This window comes from Manduca sexta, chromosome 10 (genome assembly GCF_014839805.1).
Source record: "Manduca sexta isolate Smith_Timp_Sample1 chromosome 10, JHU_Msex_v1.0, whole genome shotgun sequence".
Classification (NCBI taxonomy): Eukaryota; Metazoa; Arthropoda; class Insecta; order Lepidoptera; family Sphingidae; genus Manduca; species Manduca sexta.
The window spans coordinates 7618474-7634253 of NC_051124.1; the positions used below are offsets into that span (position 1 = coordinate 7618474).

Here is a 15780-nt window from a genome sequence, read left to right on the forward strand (position 1 = left end):
GCCCTCAATGAAACGTGCTAAGTGTTTAGATGCGAATAAAACAAACTAAATATATTGGGACGGAAATGACAAGAGTATTATTTTAACGAAAATGGAAAAATGGTTGTTGCTTAACGAAATGAAAATCGACTGGCGCTTGCATCTACAAAACTTTATTTGTCTTAAGTATGCTTTTTTTTATTTATCGTCACACCAACGGCTTACGACAATAACAATGCATTTATCACACTAATTATCTTTACATAATAATTTAACACAATATCCGACAAGAGAATTTGTAATAGATTACTATAATTTATAAGTTACAAGTTAACCTATAACATTAACGTTTAAATGTTTTTAGTAATTATTTATTATATTAAATTATAATCGTCGTTGAACGTAAAAATTATCGTTTGTAAAAGTTTAAATTGCGCAGAAAGATGACATCATCGTTCTTAAAGTTATCAGATTAAGTCACAAAAGCACATTTATCACTATTTTCCAAAGAATCAATAAATCTTATCTTATCAGACGTTTATGCTTTACAAAAGTCCCCACAATGATATCATTTAGACGAATCGGAACTTACTGAAACACAATTTTATCGCGTCGGGAAATGGTCAAAGAAAACACTACAAATATTCAAACAAGACTTGTCAACCTCACCCACTTGATATGTTATCAAGCAATAAAAGTACAAAAGAAATATAACAGTTCGTTGTTTGTCAATTTACCTACTACATTATAAAAAATTCGGTAAAATAGGTATTAAAAACTTAAATAAAATCGGTATTTATTCGTAATATTACTTACAATACGCGTAAATTACATTTTCAGGGGCTATTTTCTTGTATACATATCGGAATTTTTATACGTATTCGACAAAGCATTTAAAATAAATTATTATTTATAAACTTATGAGAAATAAAAATCTGGACCTTTTATAAGTCGGCAGCTTTGTGTTGAGCTAAATTTATTCAAGTCTAAAGCTTGATTAATGTCTAATACCAAATACAATAATACCGCATTAGCTAATAGAAATATATCAGACTAGCTTTTGCTCGCGACATCGCCCATGTGAAGGCGTTTTCCGGGATAATTTTTTCCGACTTACTTCATATGTATCGTTATATTATGACCAAATTACACTAAATCATTGTAAATTCTAGCATATGTGTTATTCTGGTGTATAACCAATATGACTGTAAAGTTTCATCTAAATCCGATCAGTATTTTTTTCGTGAAAGAAGAACAAACATACATCTATACATTTATAATATTAATAGAATTACGTCAAATAGAAATATATCATATGACGTCACACTAACAAAAACTTTCGTAATTTAGGCGACGGAATAAAAACTCGTTTTAGAACCAATTGCCCCCATTTAGTATTACGAGCTAATAAAAATATAAAACATATGCAAACAAATGGCTTTATATTGCGCAGTTATGTCGTATCTAGTTCAATTTTGTTCATTTTGATATGTTTGTTTTTTTAAGTAAAGGGAAACGCGCGTGAGATTCTGACATATTGATGTCAAATAATATGTTACGGATTTATAAAATTAGTATTACCTAAATTATGTAAGATATTTTTATATCGTTACTTTAGAAATCAAATTGTCAAATACCTATTTTCTTTTAAAGACTATTTTCCGTGGATTTTCAGTTGGACACGAAGACTTGTCTTTAAAGAATTTATGCCCAGTACGATGCAATTGTGATGAACCATAGGTTCTTCTCTTAATCAAGGATACAAGCATTTGCTTATTCTTTGGATTCAATCGCTTATTCTATCTAATCGTGTACCTTGTAGGAGTCAACCCATTGATGCCTGCAGTTCCAATAATCCCCTCTTAGGTAGTACTCAACAATATAAAGAATTCTGGAGCTGAATTTTATCTTCCTAGAGCTATCGGTTTAGAAAAAGGTATGTTTGTTGACCAATGCTAAGAACTTTATTTAGATATTCCCAAAGAAAACAAAGTATCCTCAAGATTATTTGTTAATATTTAACACATCCGAAGGAATTCGTTTATCTATCGTAGCACCAGGTTACCAACAGATAAGCTCGGTCGAAACTCGACCAACCTTTGTGTTATTATCTCGTTCAAACAATGGTTTCCTGTCCTGTTGCGTATGCTTTGTTGCTCACAAATTATGTGTTAAGTGTTATGTATAAATATGGTTATAATATTAGTGGTTGAAAGTGGATTTTTTGGCTTATTGGCAGTCTGTTTTGGCCCTGAATACGTTGCTGAGTTAGTTGTAAATTTCATTCGTTAAAAAATATTTTTATTTTTTTCTTGTTGACTCCTGTTCTAGAAACTAAGAAACGTCGAGAAGATTAATTACTTTCCTAATGGAAAGGAAGGTACATAAAGTTTTTAGCATTCATAGCTATTTTGGGCATTATACTGATCAATGGCGAATTGTCCTTAAAACCCGATTCCTACCGGCTTCCCTTTTAGATTAATACCGTTTGTCTTAGTTTTAGTTTTCTGTTAAATATACTACATTTTTGCCTTGGGTTACCTTTTGAAAAATTTCACCATTCGCCACTGATACTGATGATAGTAGAATCAAACTTTTTCGTATCGATTTTTCGACAGATTAACCCAAATACTGGATTTCATATTTCTTGTACTAAATCGTATAACGTTTACACAATAAATATCGAAACGCAACAATCAATTCTACCTCCTTACGTATATACATTATAAATGAAGGCAAAGAAAGCTCCGCGGCGCGGCATGACAAAGCCCTGTCAATAAATATCATTGTCTTATATTCCTCACATGATACGTGTTTACAGACGAAGGAATGCAACTTTAAATGACTTGTTCATAATATTAAATATTGGTAAAATCGGATAACTAGGAATGAAATTTGTATAGGAATTATTACCAAAAAATATGAATATTTTTATAATTTAGTAATAATTCCTTAACCTAACTGTAATCAAAATATCCTTTTTTGTGAAGAATGGGCAATCAAATAGTTATTTATGTAGATTACAGTTATGTTGGTTTATCTGGAAATCAATTTCTTCTTTTTAGTTTATGTGACTTCCCCCTCGTCGTCGTATTTTACTTATATTTACAAATTTTGTTTCTGGCCATTTATAAATTGTATCTTTGTAATGGGAATAGTATCTAAGGAAGGACCCGAAATCTAAACTTGCGGATCTTATACGATTACTAGCGAAAAAAATCGTTGATATGTACATAATATTATAAACTAAACATTTAAATACTAGACTAGTCTTAAGATCTTATACGATTGATTGGTACCATAAAAACACCGATGATGACTGAAAAAAAACAAATTAATTACGAAAAATATATATCGTATATCACACAACCACGAAAGGACAAAAGTTAATTTATAAATACTATAATTACGCGAACGTGTCTAAAATTATTATGCAAATGACGCGTCGTTCATCACAAAGGTTCTTCGGCGAGTTGAAAGCTCAGACATCCCGCCGAGTCCACGCCGTTCCGAAAACCATTTGGAACCTTCGACTGCCTTTTGATTTTGTGCATTAGACTATCAAAGAAATATGATGTTATTGGATATTTTGGGATTGGTTTTCTCTGAATTCTATTTATATAAAGGTAAAGATTTTTTGTTTGGACGTACAAAAGTACGTTCTATCCGATTTTCTTTCAGTAATAGAAAATTAAATATATAATTATGTCGTTGGATGCTGTAGACTATTTTGATCCCTACAAAAGACTTTAACGCGACGGAAAAGTGCAAAGCTCGTATCGTGTAAAATTCATTAACAATCCAAAAATATCAACATTTTAAAGACAATGGGTTGGGTTCCAATTTTAATAACTAATATATTCTGAATGCGAAATAGGAACTATAAATTATCACGTAATTACATAACATTTAAAAATCACACCGATTCTAAAATATATTCGGCAAAAGAGGTGAAGGTTATTTACGTATAATTTAATTTGAATGTATTTCATGTCATCGGCTAAATATGCGAGGCGAGATTGGAGCGGACGACACGCGCGCGCTACCGGCTTACGCGATAGACCGACAGCTAGATAGTATCTCGCATTCAACATCTCCGATATTGAGACGTAATAAATGATTTCATCGTTGCGGTTTTAAATCTTTATGTTTTTTTTTTTATATTTCTAACTGAGATTAGGTGTGTAGACTATTGTATAATAAATAATCGGGTATAGTGATCTGTACAGCGGCGGGAAAAATGTACGTATTTAAAAAATATAAAAACCTTATCGCTCGATTTTAAATTCCATCAAAATTGCGTAGGTATTTATAAATATATTCTATATAAACCCTATCGTTCGATTTTAGATTCCATCTGGTCAATATTTATAAATTTTTATATTAAAGTATAAATAAATTAATTGAATGAAGATAGCATGTGCAATGTTTAATACAATTACGTAACGATTAATGTTATACATTTTTTTATGGGGTAATAAATAGCAATTATCTTTTTGGAGATACAAATTAGAATATGATAGATAAATAATTGTATAATTCTGTTATGTCACTATTTTTTCGTGGTCTCTGAATTCATAATATACATTTAACACCTTCTACAAAATAATTTAGAACAAAATACAACTTGTAGATATTCTCAATTCGGTATCTAACCAAAATACTATTTTTAAAATAAAAAACGAACTATTGGCAAACCCTTGACTTTTAAAGTGTCATCACAATTTGGCAAAAAAATCACTTCAATAGTTGAAAAAATACCAAGCTCTGTGCCTACAAGTCCACATTGTTAGTAATTACGAAGGTAAACCCATGACCCTAGGGCTTTTCAAACCGACTCAATATAACACATTAACATGTAATTTTCTTTATTTTAACTCGAGTTTAACATAAATTATGTTTGTTTTATTGTTTCATTCAATTTAAACATCGAACAAAAAGATTTATAAACTTTTTAGAAGTAAACTTAGTAGATACGTTCCTTTACTTCTTATAATTTAATTTAAATATGTATAGTTAAGAAATAAGTAAAAATAATCGTTAAGAATTCTTAAAGCGATTCCTTGCAGACTCGAATATGTTTCTTCGAAACGAGAAAAAATCGACCAGTTCAACGAATGAGTTATAACTGACTGCATTGTAACTTAAGGTTAACTATAGTTAAATACCGGTTCCCATTACCTTACATGTACGATGATCTTTAATTATAATTCGCGGATAAATATTGCTGCATTATTATAACATGCACTATGAAATCACATTTTTTTATGAACAAGGATCAATTAAGTAAACTATCTCACGGGAATCTCAGAATTTAATAATGCATACAATACAAAACTTTAGTCACAAAAAAGGCATATTAAGCACCTTCGGAGATATGTTACTATTTTTTTCATAAACCATTCTTCTTTTATTGTTAAATAAACTATAAATCTTTATAAAATGGTCAGTATCGGACATTGAATGGTTCGGCAGGTGCTGTTTCTATGTTCTCTTTAGAATGTATCGTAAAGGACGTTATTTTTGTGTCCATTTGTCCCGTCTAGCGCCTCTTGGCGCTAAGCCCATTTAAATGATAATGCCATTATTCAAATAATTTTTCTATACACATGGAAGGATTGGGATATGTTTAATTAAATGGAATTTTTAACATATTTGAGTTTACAGCTTTTTTATTGGAGAGAGTTGGGATTGGTTACAAAATTTAAAAACGTTTTCTAAGTCATTTAACTTTGTTTTTACGTCACTGGTTCTATTGGAATGTATAAAATATTGTACAGGCATTTAGGACGTAAACAATATGTTGTATGTGTGTTTGATATATTCTGTATATGTGTGAGTTAATATGAACGTGTAAATGAAAAACGAAATGCAAATGAAATGATAGATGAACGTTTTCTAACTAAAACACTACCTAAAATAATCAATAAAAATAGAAAATATCGAGATCCAATCGTATCCTCGTTTAAATTAAATTTTGTTGAAACAGACACTGACACTGGAACACATAAAATTTTTTAAACAATACATAAATTTTGCTATATTTTTTCGAAATAATAAAACTTCGATAAAATCACAGTAGATGCGTTTGGATCTGGACATATATGAGACATGCAAGTGGTACTCACTGTATTCGGGCGATGGGGGTCGCAACTATTGCTGATTTATGTTTATTTTAACGTATAAATAACTCGGCTGCGCGGCGGTGACTGTTGCGATTGCAGTAAAAAACAGTAATTTATTAGTGGCGACTCCTCGTGTTCGCACGGGCTTAACGAGTGTGTGGCGTGCGGTGCGGTGGACAGAAAAAACTGGCTCGCCTGGTACGTAGCTCGAGCAGCAGTGGCCTGAGGAAGAATAACCCAGGAGTCGATGGGAGCTGCCACCGCTTCCGAAACCCACCCCGCGCCCCGCGCACCGCTCACCGCCGCCCGCCCGATACAGATCACGCATTCTACGAATACCTTTAGCCACGGCACCGGTGACCGCCTGCCATCTCTTTCGCTCCAATGTTGGTCTGCTGTGCTGGAGGTCCACGGAATCACTACAGCGCGGGACGGAGGGGCTCTAATCGAAGTTTCACAGCGAACGCTTCCTAAGTTCACCAAGTAAAGGTCACACGGGCCAAGCGAGCCGAGCGTCGCAGCGTGAGCGTGGAACTCAACCGCGGCGAGGTAGCTGCGCGTGCGCAACACCGGCAGCGCCCACATGACCGGCCGTTTAGCTGCGCGCGGTCTCGCGGAAACATACCCGTCCCGCTCTGCGTCGGGTCGCAAACGCACTACCTCGCTCGCACATCCCGACGTGGAAAAATGTATCTAGTTCTGTGAGGCGACGCGGAGCACAGTAGCCAAGTTTTTTTTTTCGTTTCAATAAATTTGTGGTTGTTCGTCTCGCTTAGGCGCGCGCCCGGGGCGTCGTGGAGCGAGACGGTAGATTGCCACCGGGTTACGCCTTCCGCGCGTTCTCCTTATTATGTAGGTTGGCCACGTATTTGAGCCTCCGTGTACTGAACCGACGTAAGTATAAAGTATAATAATGTCGTAAATATGAAGCTTGTTTGCGGTGTGGCCGGTTATTTATGTTCATTTCACGCGCCGCTACCGTCTTACGCGGCGCTTGCTACCTTTTCGATTTCAAATTACCTCACATATGGATCGATGGCAAATATTAGGTAGCAACATTATTGTTTTTTTTAGCTTATTTTTCATAAAGACATCAAATATGTTAATTTAAAATAGTCGTATACATTATATTTCACTTGAACAAAGTTGAAAATTTTGTATGATCTTAAATCTAAATTCCAATGCAGTTTTAGTGTTAAGACAATTATGATTCTTTGATTTAATTCAGAACAAAATCGTTTAGCTTATAAAATATATCTAACAATAACCAATCAAAATTTTATGAATCTGATACAAGTTCAACTTTATACTTATACAAATACCTATGATATTCAAATATTAAAATTATACTTTTACTAAACATACCACACTATATTATTTAAAATATTCACCCAAAGGAATATATAATTTGTATTACATTAGAAAAATCAATTATAAATAAACGGTACAACACAAAAGACCTACAGCGCTGTCCACACTTCCAAATAATAGGATCGTAAACAAGTAATCCTCTTACAACAGAAAATAATTCAAGAACAAAACAACAATGTGGCAAAGTTATGTAAACAAAGCGACACACGACACACAACAATGGCACAAAAACAACAAAAATGGACGAACGTCACGGCCGTAACGCCAATCAGCAACACACAATGACCGAAAATATCAAAACATATTAGGAACGACATTGTCTTCGAAATTGGCATTCATTGTACGCGCCAACGGGGGCTCATAGATCCATTGTAATGAGTTATGGACTGCGAAGTATCACAGGACATTGGACATAATGAAGAAAACGGTAATTTTACGAGGCAGAAAAAATTCTTTGTCACACTCGACCACACTGTAGGGATGACGTGCGTGGCTAATTCTCTAATTTTGGATTTGTAAAGTTATAATGTATTGGGCTTTGAATTTAATTTAAGTGTCATTGTAAAAGTATTTTAATTTAAATAGATGAATATGAGTGCAGGGTATTTAGTTTTTTGGTGTTATAGCATAAATTTCATTTAAATAATATTCAATACACACATCACGACTTTTCGCCATGTGTGTTCCGTCTTATGATGTGATAGGGGCAAAACTATCGCCATATGGAGCACAAATTCCTGACTCCAAGCTGATACTACACAAAAACTTTATATACAATTTATTGTTCCATATTTTATGAATATTTTCCATGAACAGTAGAAATATCACAAATGCCTACTTCTTTAATTGTGGGCGTCTAGTTCATTCTCTTCCTCTGGGTAGGTAATAGATAATAGAATGTCTGGTTATTTCTGCCACAAAGTAAGTGCGTAATGTATAAACACAGCTTTCAATTCGAATATTAATGAAACTAGTATAAAAAGGAGACAGGAAACATATTATCTGACGTCAAAGACTACAAGTACATAGCAGTATTATGCAGTATTTTATAATTGAGAGCTATATGCGATTTTCGTTAATGTAGATGACGTCTAAAAAAAGGTTTTCCAAGAGTGATTCAACTAGGTGACTACAAGATTACATAGATAAATTCACTATAGTTAACACTGTCAAGTTGACGACAAATTTCAAAACAATCAATATTATGAATTAGGAGAAATTAAATAGTTTGTATGCCGACAAAACTGAAGGTACAGTGGCGGGTCCACAAAAGAAGTTACGAAAAGAAGTCTCAGACTTGGAATTCCATGTTTAGAATAGTCAAGCATAAATCAATTAATTTTCTCGTCATTCAAAGAAATTAAAAAAAATAGCAATTCCAAGTACGTTTACAAAATTAGGTTATTTCCTTTGCAAAATAGAAAAGTTAATGGTTACTCAAACTCCACTGATTGACTTTTACGACATAAAAATTCTAAACATTTTAAAAATAAGTTTATGCAGAATTATTCATTCTAACTAGACGAATTTGATTAATTTATTACCAAAATCAATATCTTTCCAACTTTAAAGAGGTTTTTGGGAAAATTTGTCAAAGCTACTGCCATATCTAAAAGAAAATTATCTGTCCGATCGACTATAGTGCAAAAGCGGCCAGTCTAAAAATAATGCTTTAGCTCATCATTAGCCGAACGATCGCTTCGTGCTTTGTCTTTTTAGTCGGTGACGCAATTCATATGAGACCGAACAATAAAATACCAAACCGAAACATCGTAATTCCAACCCTATATATTCCAAACGAAAGTCGAATTTACATTGTTCTTAACGTAAGCTCGAAAGAATTGTCCGTTGACAACAGAGACATCGATTCTGTTCTTTTTTTGAATATCGATTGTAAAGAGCATCGCGTTATGAGAACTTTCAAAGATGTAGGCATAGTCGCGGCTTAAATTCTTTCAACCTATTCAGCATTGAGCCTTTGTGTCAATGTACTTATATGGCTTGCTTTTAACAGTACTTATTTGGCAGTGGGAAGGATACAGGAAAGTACTTTTTAAGGACTGTTATACGTTTTTTATCAGTAATCGAGATATGCACTGTAAGACTATTTAAAATAAACAAGCTTACCAAAATTATTTTTTATGTTTATAATTCATACGTCTGATGATATCCAATCTGTGTAATACATCGCTTATGCATTTTATTTCTAGATGAATTAGTAAATAGTTATATGTGTAACTGAACACATTTGAAACAGTTATTTTTACCTATAACATAGTATTTGAAATAGGCGTAGTAAAAATACAAAAATGCCTAATTAGACGTAGACATAATACTATGTCAAGTATTTATTTCAGAATGCACTTTCGATTAAGGATTACTTTTGAGCCGAACACACCCTTAGTCATAACTGATTTTGTACAATAAAATATAATATTAGGAATGAAACTGAAGTCGAAATCATAAAAAGCATATTTTAATGGATTATGTATAAATTCTATATTATTTTCCTACAAGGTAACTACCGAACAGAGCGTAAACTGATTCATTTTTGATTTTCATTTATAATATTTTTGAACTACAAACGCTCTGTTTCCTATTATTTTATAGTAGATACGGACCCCCACTGATTGTTATGAGCTCATTAGTGCAAAGACGTTGAAAATACATCTGAATAAGAGTTACGATGACATTTACTGCTTTATTAAAATAGATTTCCGATTTGTGATTGAGATTCATCAATGAATAAACGTGTCGTAAATAAAAATCAATTTGTTGGATATTATGCAGAATCTCATTCAGAATCTATTGAGAATTAAATAAAGATAAACTTCTAGATTGAATATTTGAAATCATTTTTTTAAAAATCTATAAAAAAAAATCGAGCACCTGACTGGAAGAGGTCACCAACATAATGCTTACAATTCAAGTATACTATCCAGTGATTTCTGTGTCTATTTAAATTTTTCTCCATACTGTTTTTTTTTTTTTTTTTTTTTTCTCGTTGCTACGCTGTGCATTCTTTTTGTCTATTTCAAATCTGAAAATTAAATGCAATATAAAAGCAAATAAAACTTAAGTAACTCCTGATTCTTTTTAGTTTTCACAAGAAGTCTTTATCAGTACCGCATCGATTAAAACATCTATGGAATTTGTATTTAAATTCACTGAATGATTAATAATGGCCGATCTGTAATCTGCCACTGAATTCCCGCATCCTTCACAGGTAGTCAAAATACCTCATTAAATCATACTTATGCTTTTTTTAATAACATCGGACTACCGAGCAATGCTAAAAATAGAAAAATGTGAAACAAACGATATTCGTTTCAAGATTAATGTTGACACTGCCACGGTGGCGTAGTTGTATACGGCTGTAGAGCTGAGGTCTTGGGTTCGATCCCCGGGTCGGTCAATAATATTGGGTTTTCAGTTTTCTACTCAGTTTAGAGTTTGGTTCCGAAATGGCGATAGGCTTCCATCACATCATGGGACGGAATACGCAAGGCGGATAGAGAGTATACCAGTTGCGTCTCTGCTTACCCCTCCGGGGATAGAAATCAAGCGTATGTATGTGTGTGTAAAGTAATTCGTGAAAGTAAGTATTTTTGGACATTTCAATTTATTTACCATTAAATATTATGTGGTTATGTAGGCATACCTGAAAAAAAACATATTTCATCATTGTATACTATTAAATACATACATACATAGGGTATACTATACAAACCTTTATTGATAAAGGATAATTGAAGAATTCTGTAGGAATAAGCATCATGGGGTAAGAAAAGATATAGGTGATTGTACAATCAAAATACATTTAAAGATTTTCAATAGGTACACTGAACTTTAATCAACTCAATATGACACATAGGAAAAATTCCAGCAAAAATATTTCGTAACCAAAAACAATTCAATATTTTCCTTTTAAAGTGTAATTTTAACTGGGCCGTGTTTCGATGAAAACAAAAACAAAACCGAGTGTCTCCGGGCCGCCGAATAAATGCGTATTACAATGCATCGGTATAATAAATAATTCAATTTCGCAACTCAGAGATTAAATTACGAATTTCGTCCATTCCGTATGCGACAATAAAAATGCAAATCCGGCAACAATTTTATAATTTACGACCATGGACATCTGACTGTAGGTTATTATTGATTCTTTAATTTAAGTGATCATTGATGCTTATGATTAGCCAAATCAAATAAACCAAAGTAATTTACAATTTCATGGCCGTTAAATATGATAGAAATTGCAGTCTTTGCTGTTTTGTTACCCATAAAAAACATAAAAAATTCACGTCGAATTGACTCCTCCTTTTTTGAAGTCGGTTAAAAATGGGACAGTAAAGGCGCCACTCCGCGGCGGTTTTTTGAGCAAATGATAAGTACTATCCACAACATTTAATTAATAGATTATATATTTATTCAATTAATAAGCATATTCGACTGATTTCCTTGAACTTTAGAATATATACATTATACAGTGATGGTAACCGATCTAATTCGATCTAAGCTGGCTTCATAGATATTCAAAGAATCTACCGACGTTAGATTATAATGAACCGTATTACATACTCAGGTAAGTTCTTTTCCACTTTTTCATATGATTTGTTATAGCTGGAATCTTGAATCTTGGAGCTCCCAAAATCATAGGTACCTACTTCGAATGAACCTCCCAGAAGCATTCGAATGTCTTGCAAATATAAACAGGCGAAGAAAATATATTCAAATCTTAATATATTCACATATTAAAAAACTTACCCTCAGACTACTTAAATACTTTATAAAACCTCTTTAACACCCCAAAACATGCCAAAAATAAAAAGGGCCGAGTTATTTACGGTATTACTCAAAGCATAAACATTATGGGCGTAAACAATGATATGCCCGCGACCTTATATTTCTCGCAAATTATACCATTAATGATTTTTCTTATTAACAAGGTCCATTTACGTTTTAAAAACACCATTATCGTCAACACCTTAGGAACTACTTTATAATAATGTTATAATTGAATAATAAAAACCTTTTAACGTCTTTATGATGCTTCATTGACCTTCCTAAACATCTTTCGTTTCTAAATAAGTATTATATAAGAAATTCTACGAGATCGACGATGAATACCTAATGCTTAGGGAGGACTGATGTTTGTTTAGGACATTTTTCAGTCCCAATTTTACTATGTTTAATCTGCAATGACTATGGTTAGAATGACACGCAAAAAAAATCCATTTACCAATTTTTTTTTCACTTTCATTTATTTATCGGATATAATATTATTATGTTACGTAGTAAATGGCAAGTTAAAAGTATTAGAGTTTGACTAATGTCTGATTGTTTGTTCGCCACAAATAATATTGCCTTACATACATTTTTTAAGTAAAAACAAAACGTTGGCTATATGTTTATCAAACATTTGTATGAACTTATTTGCATATATGACTTGGTATTATTGTTTCATGAAGTTCGAAACACTGTGCAAGAACTTGTACAGTCAGCCGTAAAAGTAGCTGCACGAATGCATAACTTCAAAATGCTTTTATACATCAACTTCAATCGAAATATTCGTTTTTCTTTGTTTTAAATAAAGTAAACCCTTTAAAGTTTATTATAGTGAAGAAAAACGATTTTGATACGGACACAATAGTTTAAAGGCGAATTGAAATTTAGAATTTGTCCAGCTACTTTCGTGGCCGACTGTACACAGACTGTAATAATGTATGACGTTACTGGTCTCAGGGACTTCGTGACCAGTCAGACGATTGTGATTTACATATTATTACCACTCCATACACACCGGTCATCACGGAATCTATTTCGAGCGAAGAAGACACGTGTTCAGCCAAATTAAATCTCATAGCTCTGTCACACAAGCAATTAACAACGTATTAATGGCCATCCGTGTTTGCCTACACAAATCATTATCAAAATGGCATCAAACATATTTAATATTGATTTTTTTATATCTTATTTCCTTCCTTATCATTTTATTGTCCAGATGTTTCTATAGCAGAGCGCACGGCCACGCCAAAAAATCAATTTACATGTTATTAAACGAATGTATTATGCAGATTTTGTCGATTTTATTCATCGAATATCGATAAATCTCCACGGGCGAGACAAATAAGTCATAACATTGTGAGATCGGGTAAGGACAAGGCCAGATTAGCTCTTTTTTATCGATACAAGAATCAACAAGTTTGTTCATAAAAAAAAGATTTTATTCTCTAGCATAATACATAATTACAACAGGTTTTGGTTTAGTGACAACGTTATGTAGTATATGGCCAGACAGCACGTCTCACGTTATACAAAACGTGTGCTGAATTCACTAAAACCTCATGCCGACTTCAATTGACATTTTAAAATAACTTGTTTAGATAAAACGTAAGAAACGTACAATGCGTTCTGAATTTACATTATTAATTCAGTGTTGTACAAATAAGGGAGACGTATGTTAATATGGTGGAATTAAATAATCGTTAATAATTTCTGAGTCTGAAAAAGGTCGTTGTTTTAGCCTTGACTCAATATTCTATCGTATAAATTGTGTATATTATCATGATTACATTTAACTTTTTTTATTCAAAATTTATTCTACCGTATAATCTTTTAAAAAAAGCGGCGACAGCCTAGTTGGTCGTGGAACGGACTGCCGAGACGAATGTGTGCAGGTTCAAATCCCAAGGGCACACACCTTTGACTTTTCTAAAAAAATATGTGTGTATTCTTTCTGAATTATCGCTTGCTTTAACGGTGAAGGAAAACATCGTGAGGAAACCTGCATACCTGAGAAATTCTCTATAGAAATTTTCGAGAGTGTGTGAAGTCTACCAACCCGCACTAGGCCAGCGTGGTGGACTAAGACCTAATCCCTCTCAGTAGTAGAGGAGGCCCGTGCCCAACAGTGGGACAGGATATAATACAGGGCTGATATTATATATAATCTTCTATAAGTAGCTTAATATATCATTCGATGATTAATTAAATAGACCCAAAAGAGCCTTAATAATTATTTAGTAGTTATTGTCATGACGGCAAACCAAGCGATAGGATATACTCCCAAAGCCAACAACGTAATCCTAGACGTAGCATACTATTACAATATCTTTTTCAGACAACCACCTCCACAAGGAGACCATAACACTTATAATTTCAAGCAAAAATATAACAATTGCACAATACAGGCCGGCAAGTAATAGTTTTAAAAAGCGTAAAACACCCATCAACGGTCAACCAGTACGACACCGCGCTAAGTCGGCGAATCTTTGTACTTACACGAAACTATAGGAATTATTGGTATTGTTGAAGCATTACTCTTGCATTTCTTTAAGCCATCGGCGTGTGGAGATGAATGGGTTAGCCCTATACATGTTAGCGGTACAATAGGCCGCTGTCTTATTATTACGAGCGGCGGTCTTTATGCGCAGACGTCACACGATAAAGCAGGGTATAAATAAGCACATGTCATGTGAGACAGCGTGCCAACCCTCGAATGTACTCTCGTAGAACGGAAATATATTATTTATTTCTGTAGGGAGACTCAGGAGGAGATATCCTGGATTTGGAACCTGGTATTTCGTTGTAAGTGTTCGAAATGACATTGTTTATTTCCTCTAGTAATACCATTATAGAATGAAAATCTTTTATGACGGAAATAGAAATTCAATCGTTTAATTTTTAACTTTTCACTTCTGTTGTAGGTAAGCTATTAAACCCTGGACACATTGAAGACGTAAAGTGCTCTCTCTAACTTAACAAGTTGTTAATTAGGCTCGAAACAAAGCAAAAATATCAAAAATAATAAAACTTGTCTTCAGCCATAAACACTATCGGCTTTCCGCACTGATTCCAAGAAACAGTTGATTTTGTTCACTTTTTGGCGATGTCTTATTTGTCTGTATGCACGCACTCAACAGGAAGCGTCGGCTTCAAATAAAGACTTCCTTTGTTCAATTATGGTAAAAATACACATCTGTATGGTCGGAAAAATAGACCGTTTCCGTAGAAACCTTCAAACATTAGTCTAGGAACAATAGAAAGAAAAAATTCCATGTGAGTTTCAGTGATACAAAAACAATCAATCTTTTAATGAAAAATAAAGACAAATATGACCTTAGATACCTTCTAGAAATTACTAAGATTTTAATATTAATAATCATAATTAATATTGTTTGTTATGTCTGCATCTTTTGCGTATTTTTCTTTAATATTTACTTCTTGATTTTCACATCTGCTTTCTCGGTTTGATTCTTAAGCTCCATTATTTCTTCATGTTTATTGTCTCCACTTTTTTTTT

General features: G+C 33.1%; 1 protein-coding gene across 4 annotated transcripts in view; it reads right to left on the reverse strand.

The window, feature by feature from the left end:
• LOC115442705 (protein drumstick) overlaps nucleotides 1-6850 on the reverse strand; it is a 31763-nt gene extending 24913 nt beyond the window's left edge. The window contains exon 1 of one of the 4 annotated variants that reach the window (XM_037437146.1): nucleotides 6444-6684. Coding sequence is in view for 1 of the 4 variants with exons in the window: in XM_037437144.1 (XP_037293041.1) it covers nucleotides 6444-6689 (246 nt within the window). In the remaining 3 variants the exon portion in view is untranslated. Of the gene's footprint in view, nucleotides 1-6107; nucleotides 6392-6443 lie in introns of those variants that run through there. The other 3 variants (XM_037437145.1, XM_030167839.2, XM_037437144.1) reach the window with 3 other exon arrangements.
• Nucleotides 6851-15780: the final 8930 nt, after the last annotated feature.